This window comes from Cibotium barometz, chromosome 55 (assembly GCF_041138505.1).
Source record: "Cibotium barometz isolate CiBa-2024 chromosome 55, ASM4113850v1, whole genome shotgun sequence".
Classification (NCBI taxonomy): Eukaryota; Viridiplantae; Streptophyta; class Polypodiopsida; order Cyatheales; family Cibotiaceae; genus Cibotium; species Cibotium barometz.
In genome coordinates this window covers 15,405,857-15,418,292 of record NC_141100.1, presented here as the reverse complement: position 1 = coordinate 15,418,292, position 12,436 = coordinate 15,405,857, and the positions used below count along the sequence as shown (strand labels likewise).

Below are 12,436 nucleotides of genomic sequence, written 5' to 3'. Positions count from 1 at the left end.
ATCTGGATGACCGGCATAATCCGAATCCGTGTAACCATGCACTAATGCATCCTGTTTGCCAAAGCAAATGCACAAATCCTGTGTGCCCTTCAGGTATCTCATGACACCTTTCACTGCTTCCCAATGCTTCTTGCCAGGGTTGGCCATGTATCTAGAAACCACTCCCACTGCAAATGCAATGTCCGGCCTAGTAGCAACCATGGCATACATGAGACTGCCACAAGCTGAAGCATACGGAATCTTGGCCATATCAGCCCTGTCTCTATCTGACTGTGGGCTGTCCATAGCACTGAGTTTCACATATGGAGGCAAAGGAGTACTAGTCTTCTTCCCCCCGTCCATATTGAACCTCTGCAAGACTTTGCCAATGTATTCCTTCTGAGACAAATACAACACATGCTGATTTCTGTCCCGAAGTATCCGCATACCCAAGATGTGATTAGCATCATCCAAATCCTTCATATCAAAGGTTTGATGCAGCCTCTGCTTCAAGGTATCCATCTCCTTACGAGATTTCCCGGCAATCAACATATCATCAACATACAAGATGAGGATCAATAGACTGCCATCCAAAGCTTTCTTGGTGTACAAGCAGTGATCTATGTCACTTCTCCTGAATTTCTGAGATTTCATGAATGTATCAAATTTATGATACCATTCTCTTGGTGCCTGTTTGAGCCCATAAAGACTCTTTTTCAGCTTGCATACAAGCTTCTCCTTTCCACTTACTGCATAACCCTCTGGCTGTTGCATATATATCTCCTCATGGAGATCACCGTGAAGAAAAGCAGTCTTCACATCCATCTGAATCAAGTCCAGATCATCATGCGCAACCAAAGCCAACACAGCTCTAAGTGTGGTCATTTTGACCACTGGAGAGAAGATCTCATCAAAGTCCACACCATATTCCTGCTTGAAGCCCTTAGCCACTAACCTGGCTTTGTATCTTGGCTTTGCATCTGGTGCAACTTTGAGCCTGTATACCCACTTGCATGGCAAAACCTTCTTGTTGTTGGAGGCTCTTGTGCAGCAGAAGGGCAACAACACGCATACCTGGCTGCCTTCGCCTATTCACAAGCAACTCGAAAAGCGCTGGGCGTCTATTTGTTGGCTACGCGGCCAGTTGACGGGCGCCGGGAGTTGTGCGCGCTGGCCTAGTAGCCTTCGCTTCGCGTGTTTTCGCTCGGTGACCAGCGCGGTCGACTAAAGCCTTCGCTTACTTGTCTAACGCTTCTTCGCTCCACGCTGTTCGCCAACGCCTCTTCGCTCCACGCTCAGCTGCCTACTAGTTGTGTGTCGCCTGTGATTGCTGCGAGCAAGCTTCACTGTTCTATGCTGGCCGAAGGAGGTGTGAAACGAAAGCTATTTGTAAGCACCTGTTCCACAGCCTGAGATGCTATCAAGAGGGAGGGGAGAGAATGAAGAGGCTCTGATACCAGTTGTGTGTCGCCTGTGTATCCACTCGCTGCTCACGCTGAAGGGCCAGCGCTGCCTTCGCCGTGTAGAGCTACCACACTCGCCTATCAATGGCCAGCGTTTTTGCACGCCTTGTCTGCCTGCGATTGCTGCGAGCAAGCTTCACTGTTCTATGCTGGCCGAAGGAGATGTGAAACGAAAGCTATTTGTAAGCACCTGTTCCACAGCCTGAGATGCTATCAAGAGGGAGGGGAGAGAATGAAGAGGCTCTGATACCAGTTGTGTGGGAGAATGAGAATTAGGGTTAGGTCATGTGGGAGACATACACAGAGAAGCAAGGGAGAGAGAGAGAGAGAGAGAGAGAGAGTTGTGGGGATAAGTCAACTCATGAGGCATGAGTGTGTGACTCCCCTATCACACATGTATATTGCACTCGTACACATAGTGCACTTAGTACATTAAAAGTACTAAGTGTACTATGTACTATAACTTATGGGCTTGTACACACTATAAGGGTGGGCATTATGCCTTTACCCCAACAGTTGGAAGCTAAGACCTCAACCAAAGTGTGGCTTTAGGAGGGGTGTTGGAGATGCAATCCACACTTCTAGAGAGAACTAGCTCATGTGGTGAGACTAGGTTTGAATCTTGGCAAGTTGAGGTTTATACAAACTAGATAACCAGAGGTTTTGGGGTCTTGATGGCTAGACCAATTTGTGAAACGCTTCAGTTAAGCGCGCTTGCGCAAGAACACAACTGGGATAGGTGACCTCCCAGGACGTGGGAGGATCCATGTTTCCAACAACACGGAGTATCAACACTGTTTGCACTAAGTGCATTTTCTGGTTCTGCTTGGTTTTTCCTTGCCTTTCATCTCTGACATGAAGACCTTGTCTGCTTCAATTACGGCGTCCACCACAAGCTCTTGAGACAATAATCCTCATCAATGAGGATGCCGACCGTATCCGGATATGACATCTCACAGGCCACCCTGAGAACACTGAGAGTCTCAACATATTTTGGAACCTCTTCTATACTGGATAGAAGGATTGCTTTCATGTCGTCCTCATCCACTTGCACCTTAAGGGCAACAAGTTGCTAAATATCTGAGGATAGGTTGCTCAGATGTTCTTGTAGAGTTTGAACTTTTCATTCTCATGGTAAAAAAACTTCTACTTGAGAAAAACTTTGAAATTATTAATCTGGTTACCAAAGAGGTTCTCAAGTATTTCCCATACCTCTTTTACCGGCTTTCCAAGTCAAGATGATGGATGAGGTTGTCAGCTAGTCCCAAGCCAATGTGTGCGAGCGGCTTGTCATTCTTATCTTGCCAAGCTTGTGTTGCTAGGGATCCCTCTTCTTCTTTTGGCTTATCTTCTGAGCCTTTGACCACATTCCAAACCGCGTCACGCAACAGCAATAGTCTGATCTTGGTTTTCCATGTAGGGAAGCTGGGTCTGGATAACTTCTCAAGAATGGTACTGCTTTTGATCATATCCATGTTGTTTGCAGGCAATGTTTTGGGCTTTTAATTTGATGTTTCTTTCCCAGATTTGGAAAGCTCCCAATTCTTCGGGCTGTTGTAGACTTCAATTTTGTTGTAGAAGACTAAAATTGAAAAAACTTCAAAAAAAAAATTTGTATGTAAAGGCTTCCATTTTAGGGATTTTACCTGTTTTTTTGAAAATCCCCAAATTTGTGTTGAATCTGCATTATTATGGGCTGAGCTCACATGTGGCAAATCTAGACTGCACTAAGTAGAGGCGCACAGAGGCTCACATGTCCTGCTGTCTGCAAGGGTAACAGAGGAGCGGTGCAGGGGCAAGCGACGGTGATCCCATGGCCTCTAGGGCTGTCGGGTGAAGGTGACAACCCAGACACTAGCGCTACGAGTAGGCGACGGTTCTAGTGAATATGCAAATGAGCAGGTGCAGCTGTCGGCGAAAAAAGGCACTTTGACAGGAAGGCCAGCAAAGTGCAAAAAAAGGCACCTTGACAGAATGCCAGCACAGGCGAAATCGTCACCAGCCAGGAAGGGCAGCAGAAACAGGTGGCTCAGCCACGGTCCTTGCCCCCCTGCTCTGCTCAACCAGCTAGCAACCAGGTCAACTCAGCCCGGCCGGCCAGGCTATCATGAGCTCCACCACCCTTGGCAAGGAGACAATGGTGCTATTATGGTGCAGGCGGAACTGAACGAGCAGCGCCACGATGTCACGTTGGTGGATGGCACAAAATGGCTCTGATACATACTGTTACATTTAGGATTAGCACAGCAATGAAACCTAAGATGGATAGTAGATACTCATAGAAAAGAAGAGAGAATGCTTAGACACACAAAGTATTTGCACGACTCAATGAATATGATTTGATTGATGTGATGTCGTTATGTAATCTTCATCAAGTACAATGCATTTATAGCCTTAGAGGCTACACTGAATGACATCACTACTTATGTCAAACCCAAATAAAATCTTGATATTTAACCACTCTAAGAGTCGGTTCACAAACACTCATAGGAAGCGTCACACACATAGATAAGAGCTCCGAAATACCCCACATTCTTTTGGATAGTAAATCATTGGCTTCATGACCCCAAAACCTTATTCCACCACTTCTACCTGGCTCTCCTCTTCCTTCCCTCAACCCCTCTCTAACTTTCTCTCCTAATGAGTTCATGCCTTCTCTTATCCTCTCCAACCTACCCGTGTCTCTCCCCAACTGCCTTTGACTACAATTGTCAGGTGGTAGTGGCAACAAAGAAGCAGTAAGTATTGCAGCAAGAAAGGACCCTTAGATGGAGGTTGACTGCTCTCCAAATTGTTACACCACCAATATCTATAGGATTCTTCCAAGGACAGGTTCCTGATAGTGAGTCTCAAGGACTATAGGTGGCCAATCATAGGAGAAATGTCCTGGGGCGAGTTTTTGGCCTTCACCTTTAGACACACGATTGAATGCATAGGGCCTCCCCCTAGGACATTTCTTGTCTAACTGGCCACCTCACCTACTGGGATAGCCTTCTAGACTCCCAATCACACACCTGACCTTAGGGGAATCCCGTAAATACAAATGACGTAGAACAGTGGGAGGATGATTGTAGCCCGCCAGACTACCCTACAAAGTGTCCAACTAATGGGTGTTCGGCTAACAAGTGTCCAACTAACAGGTGTTCGGCTGACAAGTGTCCATTTGACAGGGGTTCAACTGACAAGGGTCCAGCTCACATGTGTTCGGCTGACAAGTGTCTAGATGACACGTGTTCAACTGACTAGTGTTCAGCTGACAAGGGTCAACTGATAAGTGTTGAGCTAGCAAAGTGACATCCACTTGCCATATCCATCGTTGATTGTCTCTCTCTCATGTCACTGTCTAGTTTTGGGTGCACAATAAGCACAATCTCTTTTCAGAGTTGTGTGAGTGAATGTAGAGCGGGGCAGTGTAGCCCCACCTCTCCCTAGTCAATTAGCAACTCACAGAGACACGCTGCCATAGAGTGAACCCGTGACATAGACTAGTGTCACAAATCCTAGTGTGCCAAGCAACAAGGCCTGCTATAGGTACACTAACATTTTCCATGCTCAAGCATGTGGTGGCTCTTCCAACCTCTACAACGGGTGGCCTCTCCTTTCTCCTCTAACAACTCTTCTCAGTTGCATTCACCGCAATGCTGAATCGTTTAGTGGTGGGCAACCTGTAGCCCACCAAACTGCTCTGACAAATGTCCAGCTCACAGGTGTTCAGCTGACAAGTGTCGAGCTGACATGTGTACCGCTGACAAGTGTCCAGCTGACAGGTGTTGAGCTGACAGGGGTCCAATTGTTGACAAGTGTTGAGCTCACAAAGTGACATCCAGTTGCCATCTCCATCGGCTACCCACTACACTTTTACTAGATCGCCTGCACATTCCAACAACTTGCGTGGATGGTGCCACCAAATCCGCAATTAGCGGCTACCACACAGTAACCACGCCTTGTTCAGTGCCAACGGTGTACCTACCGTGGGATGACCACTTGTATAAACATGTAACTCTCGGATTTCCAAGGGGACATTTGGATGAATCAAAGTGTTAGTGTTTCGCTTTCTATACTATCTATATACTTAGATGAATCCAAGAACATGCCCAAATTCACTTTTTAAGAACGTACATGTTATATACTCATGGTAATCAACCCACAAGACTATATAACTATCAACTCCATTATGCATAGTATCCCCACTAACGTCATCAGTGCCCAATAGCAGGTGTAGAACTCTGTATCAAGATATGCTCTCACACACGCACTCCACACACACACACACACACACATAAGAGCATATATTCACACAAAGCCCTTCGTACTGAGTTTCTGTCAAACCTTCGGAGATGCAGGGCAGACTCAATCATAATGAAGCCTAGCACTAAGGGAAGTAGCAAATAGAAAGAATTAGTACAACAAATAAGTAGTTGATAGTGCAAATGCACCACTAAAGATAGAAAGAATAAGCACAATATCAACTGGCCGCAACTCGGACGAAAACTTCACAGTGTGAAATCTGCATGTCTGCTAATACAGCTAAATTATATACCTAGACGAATCCAAGAACATGCCCAAATTCACCTTTTAAGAACGTGCATGTAGTCAATAAAAAGACTATATAACTATCAACTCCATTATGCATTGTATGGACTAGATACTCCCTAGTCAAGTAGCAACTCTTGGAGGCATATTGCCATAGAGTGAAACCTGTGACACAAACCGGTGTCACAAACCTTAGTGTGTTGGGCAACAAGGTATGCACTACAATGAATAACATCCTAGTGATCCGTGGATTTATAAGTGGCTCAAGCGGGCCATAGAAGAACAGACATAAAGGAGGCTTGCATACATATATATTGGTTACAATTCCATTCAACCATTTTTTTATAAGACCACCTCAAGCAAAATTAATCACTACAAATGAACAATTTTACTTCGCAAATTAGCAATAAATAGGTTTTCTAATGATGATTGGAGCAGAGCCAACAATTTGATTAAAATGTGTCCACAATACAAAAGAATTTGAAAAATCAAAACCTGAAATGCACGGCGTTGCTTGCGGCATCTACCACAAGTTGCAATTAGGCAATTAAAGATCACGTCCTGCCATTCAAAATAAAACCTTGATCATGCCCTAAATCAATTGCATCAACCGACTCCTTTTTTAAAAATGACAAGTGCAAAATAAAAAGAAAAAATTACATGGGAAACAAACTAACACACATGCAACCGCAATAGACCAACCAACCCTACAGCCGACCGCTGGCACATCATATGCCTATTTAAGGGCAAATGGAATCATAGTCAGTATCTTGTGAGTAGAGTCCGTAGTACCACTTCCCTAGGCAGCACACACGGTTTCTATGGTCATTAGTGCATCTTTCATGAGCATTAGTCCTTGCTCAAGTGAAGGACAGCACTTGAACAAATAGGTTATGCATTGTAAAAGGTCTTGCACAGCATACAAACAAGAGTCTGTGTGCCAATTCTTCAAGCAACACACACAGCTTCCAACGTCATCGATGCATCTTCCATGAGCATTAGTCCTTGCTCAAGTGGAGGACAGCAGTTCAGAAGATAGGTTATGCATTGTAGGACGTCTTGCATAGCATATGTAGAAAACTTGTGTTGGACATGTCATCTCCAACATTTAATCTCCATTTTATATCCCCTTTTTGCCTAGATATTTTTAGGGATTTTTCCCATATTTCTTAGGCTATTTTAGGCATTTTTATCAGTCATGGACATTTGTCCTCCAGTGTTGCAGGCCGACTGGCTCTATAGATATGTATATAAGCATGGATATTGTTCATTCATAATTCATTCAATACAATTCAGTTTGTGGATCAAGTGTTGGATCCCTCTTGGCTGTCTACTCTCGCTTGCATGATCTCTATTTGCTTCCGCTTCATATTCACATATTCTCACATTGTATCAAAAATCTTGTGCTTCCACAGATCAGCAAGAAGAGTTTTCAACCTGTATTTTTTCCTCCTCTGTTCCCTTGGTGGCTGCGTTTTGTAGATCTACTTCAAGCACAAATCAGCATTTTTCTGGCACAGATTGTTTTTTGGCCTCCTGGACACTTTTTTGCTGCGTTTCTCCTACAGCAGTACCTTGCTATGTTTTTTCCTAGCCTCCCTCCTTCCCTCTCCTCCCCTAATTTTGTATTATGTTCCCACCCCGGAGTAGTGGCAGCACCACGCACTTGCTTCATTAGCCTCCCCCTCCCTTACTTCATCGCGCATCGGGTCGGCTCCCGTATTCAGTCGTGTGCCTTGATTGCCGGTAGGAGTGTTCTTCTACATCTTTCTTTCACCTCACCTAGCATCTAGGGAGGAGTGACCAACCCCCGAGTACCTAGTTACAGCCTTTCCACTATAAATTCAAGAGGAGGATTCCATGGCTTCTACACCAACTGTCATCTCTTCATCCATTCTTTAACTTGGAGACCTCTTCAGTTGGTAATGCGCGACCTAACTCTTCCATGGGCCATCCTTCTACCATTTGGGATGTGCTTCATGTTCCCAAGCTCTCCAGCAATCTCCTCACAGTTTTTCGAAATGCGGAGAAAGGATATGGTGTCTACTTTGACAATTTCGTCCTTGAGATCATCGACACCAACACCTTGAAAATTGTTTCCACCGGTATCCGGGAAGGCGGCCTTTATCGGTTGAAGGACTTTGGCGGCTCTTTGAATGAGTCCCAATCTGATCTCTTGAACTTCTTCACAGCTATCATGCCTTGGTAGCACATGTGGATACAGATTTGTGGCATGCTTGCTACCGGCATCTGAATTATACTTCTCTTCAGTTGTTGTCTTCTCAACAAATGGTCAAGGGCCTTGCACTAGTGAAACCCTCCCACTCTACTTGTATGGCTTGTCTTCATGGCAAGCAACAACAAGATGCCTTTCCTCACAAGGCTACTCATCGGGCTACTCACAATATTCCTAGCCAACCAATAGTAATGTTGTGGGCCACCTGTAGCCGATTGCCACATCATCAAAGCCACACAACTCTCGCCACATCATCACTACCACCTGGAAGTGCCACATATCACCGCATTGTCCGACTTTGCCTATCAGCTGCTATCTAATTTTCGGCTATGCCTTGCATACTCATAGGTGTGTCACATTCGCCCCTACTTGCATCGCAACTATCTCAGTTGCATGGCCTCTTGATAAGCTCTCAACAATGAGCAAAACTCGTCCATGAATTGATCCTCATCAAACCAAACTGCCTGTTGGACTGGGTAGCCCTTGAACTTCAAGAGATATTGGAGCTGCTTTCGACGAGAACCCCACTTGTACTCGTGCAAAACAACCAGCTCCAGTACTAAGACCTCCTATAATCCTCCGTCATCCACCAACCCGGGTTCATCGCCATCCTTCGAAATGACATGTCCCAAAAAAGAAATTTTGGCCATGAAAAACTCCGTCTTTCGGGATGAAGCCGCAAATAATGGGCTTCAATCAGCTACAAGGCCACCACAAGGCCGTAAAGACCAAGATATCATCCAAGAAGACAATGATTAATATCCCAAGGAAAGGCTAGAAGATCCAAGACATAATCCTGCTGAAGGTAGCTGCCGCGTTCGTTAACCCAAATGGCATCACAAGAAACTCGAACAAACCGAACGATGTCCGAAAACTATCTTCTGAATATCATCGGATGTATGCGAACCTAATGGTGTTCGGATTTCACATCTAGTTTGCTAAACAACTTCGCCCCTGCAAGCTAATCCAACAAATCATCAATGTGGGGCAACGGGAACTTGTTTTTTACAATGAGCTTGTTGGGCGTCCCGTAGTCCACACACAAACGCATAATCCCAGACTGAAGCTCCAAATGGCGAGGAGCTCGGACGGACCAAGCCTTTGGCCAACATTTCCTACAACTGCTAGCTGCTACTTAAGCTCTATCATCTCACGATGACTCATCCAGTATGGGGCGCGAGGAGGAGGCTCTCCCCACCAGGAATGAGATCAATGTGGTGGTCCTTGGGCGAGGTAACTCCTCAGGCCCAGTAGCACTAAACAAGTGTGAACAAAACCACCAAGCTGAGAAACATATACCTCGTGCAAATCATTCAAGAAGGTAGTTTTAATGTCCAACTAATGCACATTCCAACCATGATGTGCTGCCATAGCAATGATGCACCTGATGGTGGTCATACGAGACGTGGATGCAAAGGTTTTATCGTAATCTCTTGTGCATAGCCTTTTGCTACAAGTCTAGCTTTGTAGCGACCATTGCTACCATCAAGCTTTCTCTTGACCTTATAGGCCCACTTCGAAGGAATAGCTTTCTTGCCGAAAGGCAAGTCAACTAAATCCCAAGTGTCATTCATCATGTTCTTGCTGTATGGCATGCATCCAATTCTGATCTTCTTGTGCTTCATCAAAAGAGAATGGATCCTCTTCATCACACACACAAGTTGCTTATAAGAGCATGATCCACATAATGCACAGCATGGTGAGAAATAGCACAAGTTCTACCTGCCAAAAGAGCCGCTACATTGCTGTCCCCGCAAGTTTTGCAATAGCCAACAATGCACCGATTTAGCTTGCTGAATTGTTGTCCTTTCTTCTTCCACAATATCTGCCTGACCAATGGGCTTGACACTTAGCATTTTTGGTTGCTGATTTCCAGCATCTGTGGGCTGCTTTCCAGCGATAGGCTGTGTCCACTTTCCCAACAACTGGTAAGTGTGTCCCATATAAGGGCAGGAGAGTATCAAAGAGATCCTGTGACCTAACAGTTGGCTGTTTTCTGCATTAAGTAAGGGCTGAGATGAATTCTCCACAAAAACGTCATCTTGGCTAACCATAATCTACTGAGAAGCAAGATAGTAGAGACGATACCCTTTACTCTCCGAACTACAACCCACAAAGATACATTTCATTGCCTTGTCATCAAGCTTTGTGCCGTGTTGCTCAAGCACAAAAGCATAAGCCAAGCAACCAAAGACATGCATATGAGCCACTGATGGCGTCATGCCAAGCTTCATAAGGAGTGATAGTCTGCAAGGCTTTTGTTGGACACATGTTAAGCACATATAACAGCTTCCATCCAAAGCCTGCGAGGCAAATTATGGCCTTTGACTATGAATCGTGCCATCTCCATAAGAGACCTATTCTTCCTTTCCGATACACCATTTTGTTGAGGTATGTATGGTACGGCACATTGGTGCTAAATGCCCCTCTCAGACAAGTATGCATTAAATTCTTTGGACATGTACTCCCCTCTTCTATCTATACGGAGAGTCTGCACTTTGTACTTTGACATGTTTTCAACATGTGCTGAAACACATAAATACCTATGACTTTCGCTTAATAGCATAGACCCAGCTGAATCTGGAAACGTCATCAATACTTCCCTTGGGTGCATCTCCCAATGAAGTAAATAAGTTGCGCTGTGATGTAATTGGCTTGCTAGCTCCATGTCAAAATACCACACATGTGTATCTACCATTGACATGCATGCATCATGAAGAAAAGGATCATAGCTACACTTAACCTAGAATGCCCAATCTTCCTAAGCATAGTTAGCACATTCTTCTTTCCAACACTAGGTGCTAATGCATCGGCCACAGACATACTCAAGTCTTTCTGATCTTTCTCTTTTGCAAGCCTCTTCATGCATTCATTGATGTAATGACCTGGTTTGCGACAGTAATTACATTTTCCCTTCTTCTTGGGCTTCTAATTGTCACCTTTACCTACATCTTTGCCAAAAGAGGTGGCTAATCCACCTTTTGGCTTATTGCTAGTGGCACTAGATGCTTTGCCATAGGCAGCAAAAGCTTGATCCCCAATCCTCATGCTAGACCTGTTCACCCTGAATTGCTCCTCTTGCAAGAGTAAGGACACTCATCAAACGAAAATGTGTTGGGATTGCACTTCATCATTAACCGAAGTGTCTTGGCAAAGCCCTCATATGATTCAAGTAATGTAATGAGAATCGAAGTGACAAGAGAGCTGTCCTGAATGATCTCGTCAATGTTGGCAAGCTACTGTAGAAAGTCTTTCACCTTCGTCAATTACTCATCCATAGAGTCGCCCTCATCCATATGCAACATATCCAACTGCTTCTTCAAATACGTAACTCGTGCCTCATTGCACACTTGGTAGAGTGTTGCATCCCAAGCCAACTTAGCAGTGACACAAGAATGGATATGAGGAATGATGCTCCTCTCCACTGAAAGGGCAATCAACGCATGTGCCTATGCATCCCTCACTGCTCATTGATCCGCAGGAGGGGGTGTGGGTGCCTAAGTGAAAGACGATCCCATAGTGCCAGATGTAGCTGTGCTTTGCCACCTCTGGGAGTAGGAGCAACTAGCTGCTGCAAAACTCGCAAGGGAGGTCAAGCCTCCTCATCTGAAACCATAGCCCATAGGCCCTTGGCAACCAACAGGTGCCTCATCAAGTATGCCCACAATAAGTAGTTAGTCCCATCCTTTGTCGTTAGCTGTAACTTGTAAGCATGCCGACGAATACATCATTGCCAGCCATAATAACCTGAACAAAATATCAACCCAAACACTACAAGTGTCCAAACACCCTACAAATGTCCACTGAATGCAACCTCTATGGCTACGGAGTGGTCCACTACTAGCGTATAACTAAAAATGTAGAAATTACTAATCAGTTGTCGATTTCACAACCGTCGATGCCAATTTTGTAAAAAAAAGCCCCAAAAACATTGATAGCAATGGTGGTCCAATTTGTGGATTTTGGACATTTTAAAAAAAAATTAACCCAAATTACAGACACTACGAGAGGTCCAATTTTGCTACAAGATCCCAACCCCAAAATTTCCCTCCTCCGCAAAATTGTTCTGACTACAGCACAAATGACAAGTGTACAGCTACTGACGTGGACCTGTACAGCTACTCACATAGAGCTGTTGCAGAGTTACGCAAGGTGTGCTAGATAGCAAGCGGCGCACAAAGCAACAGGCAGGCAAGTTTGCGCACATGTACGGCTGCTCTGCAGG

The 12,436-nt window shown here is 44.9% G+C and overlaps 1 protein-coding gene across 1 annotated transcript in view; it reads right to left on the bottom strand.

The window, feature by feature from the left end:
• The window catches only part of LOC147607419 (pentatricopeptide repeat-containing protein At4g35850, mitochondrial-like), a 58,287-nt gene that overhangs the window by 16,921 nt on the left and 28,930 nt on the right, over positions 1-12,436 (bottom strand). The window contains exon 4 of the mRNA XM_086790830.1: positions 6,471-6,536. Within this exon, the coding sequence (XP_086646956.1) occupies positions 6,471-6,536 (66 nt within the window). The remainder of the gene's footprint in view (positions 1-6,470; positions 6,537-12,436) is intronic.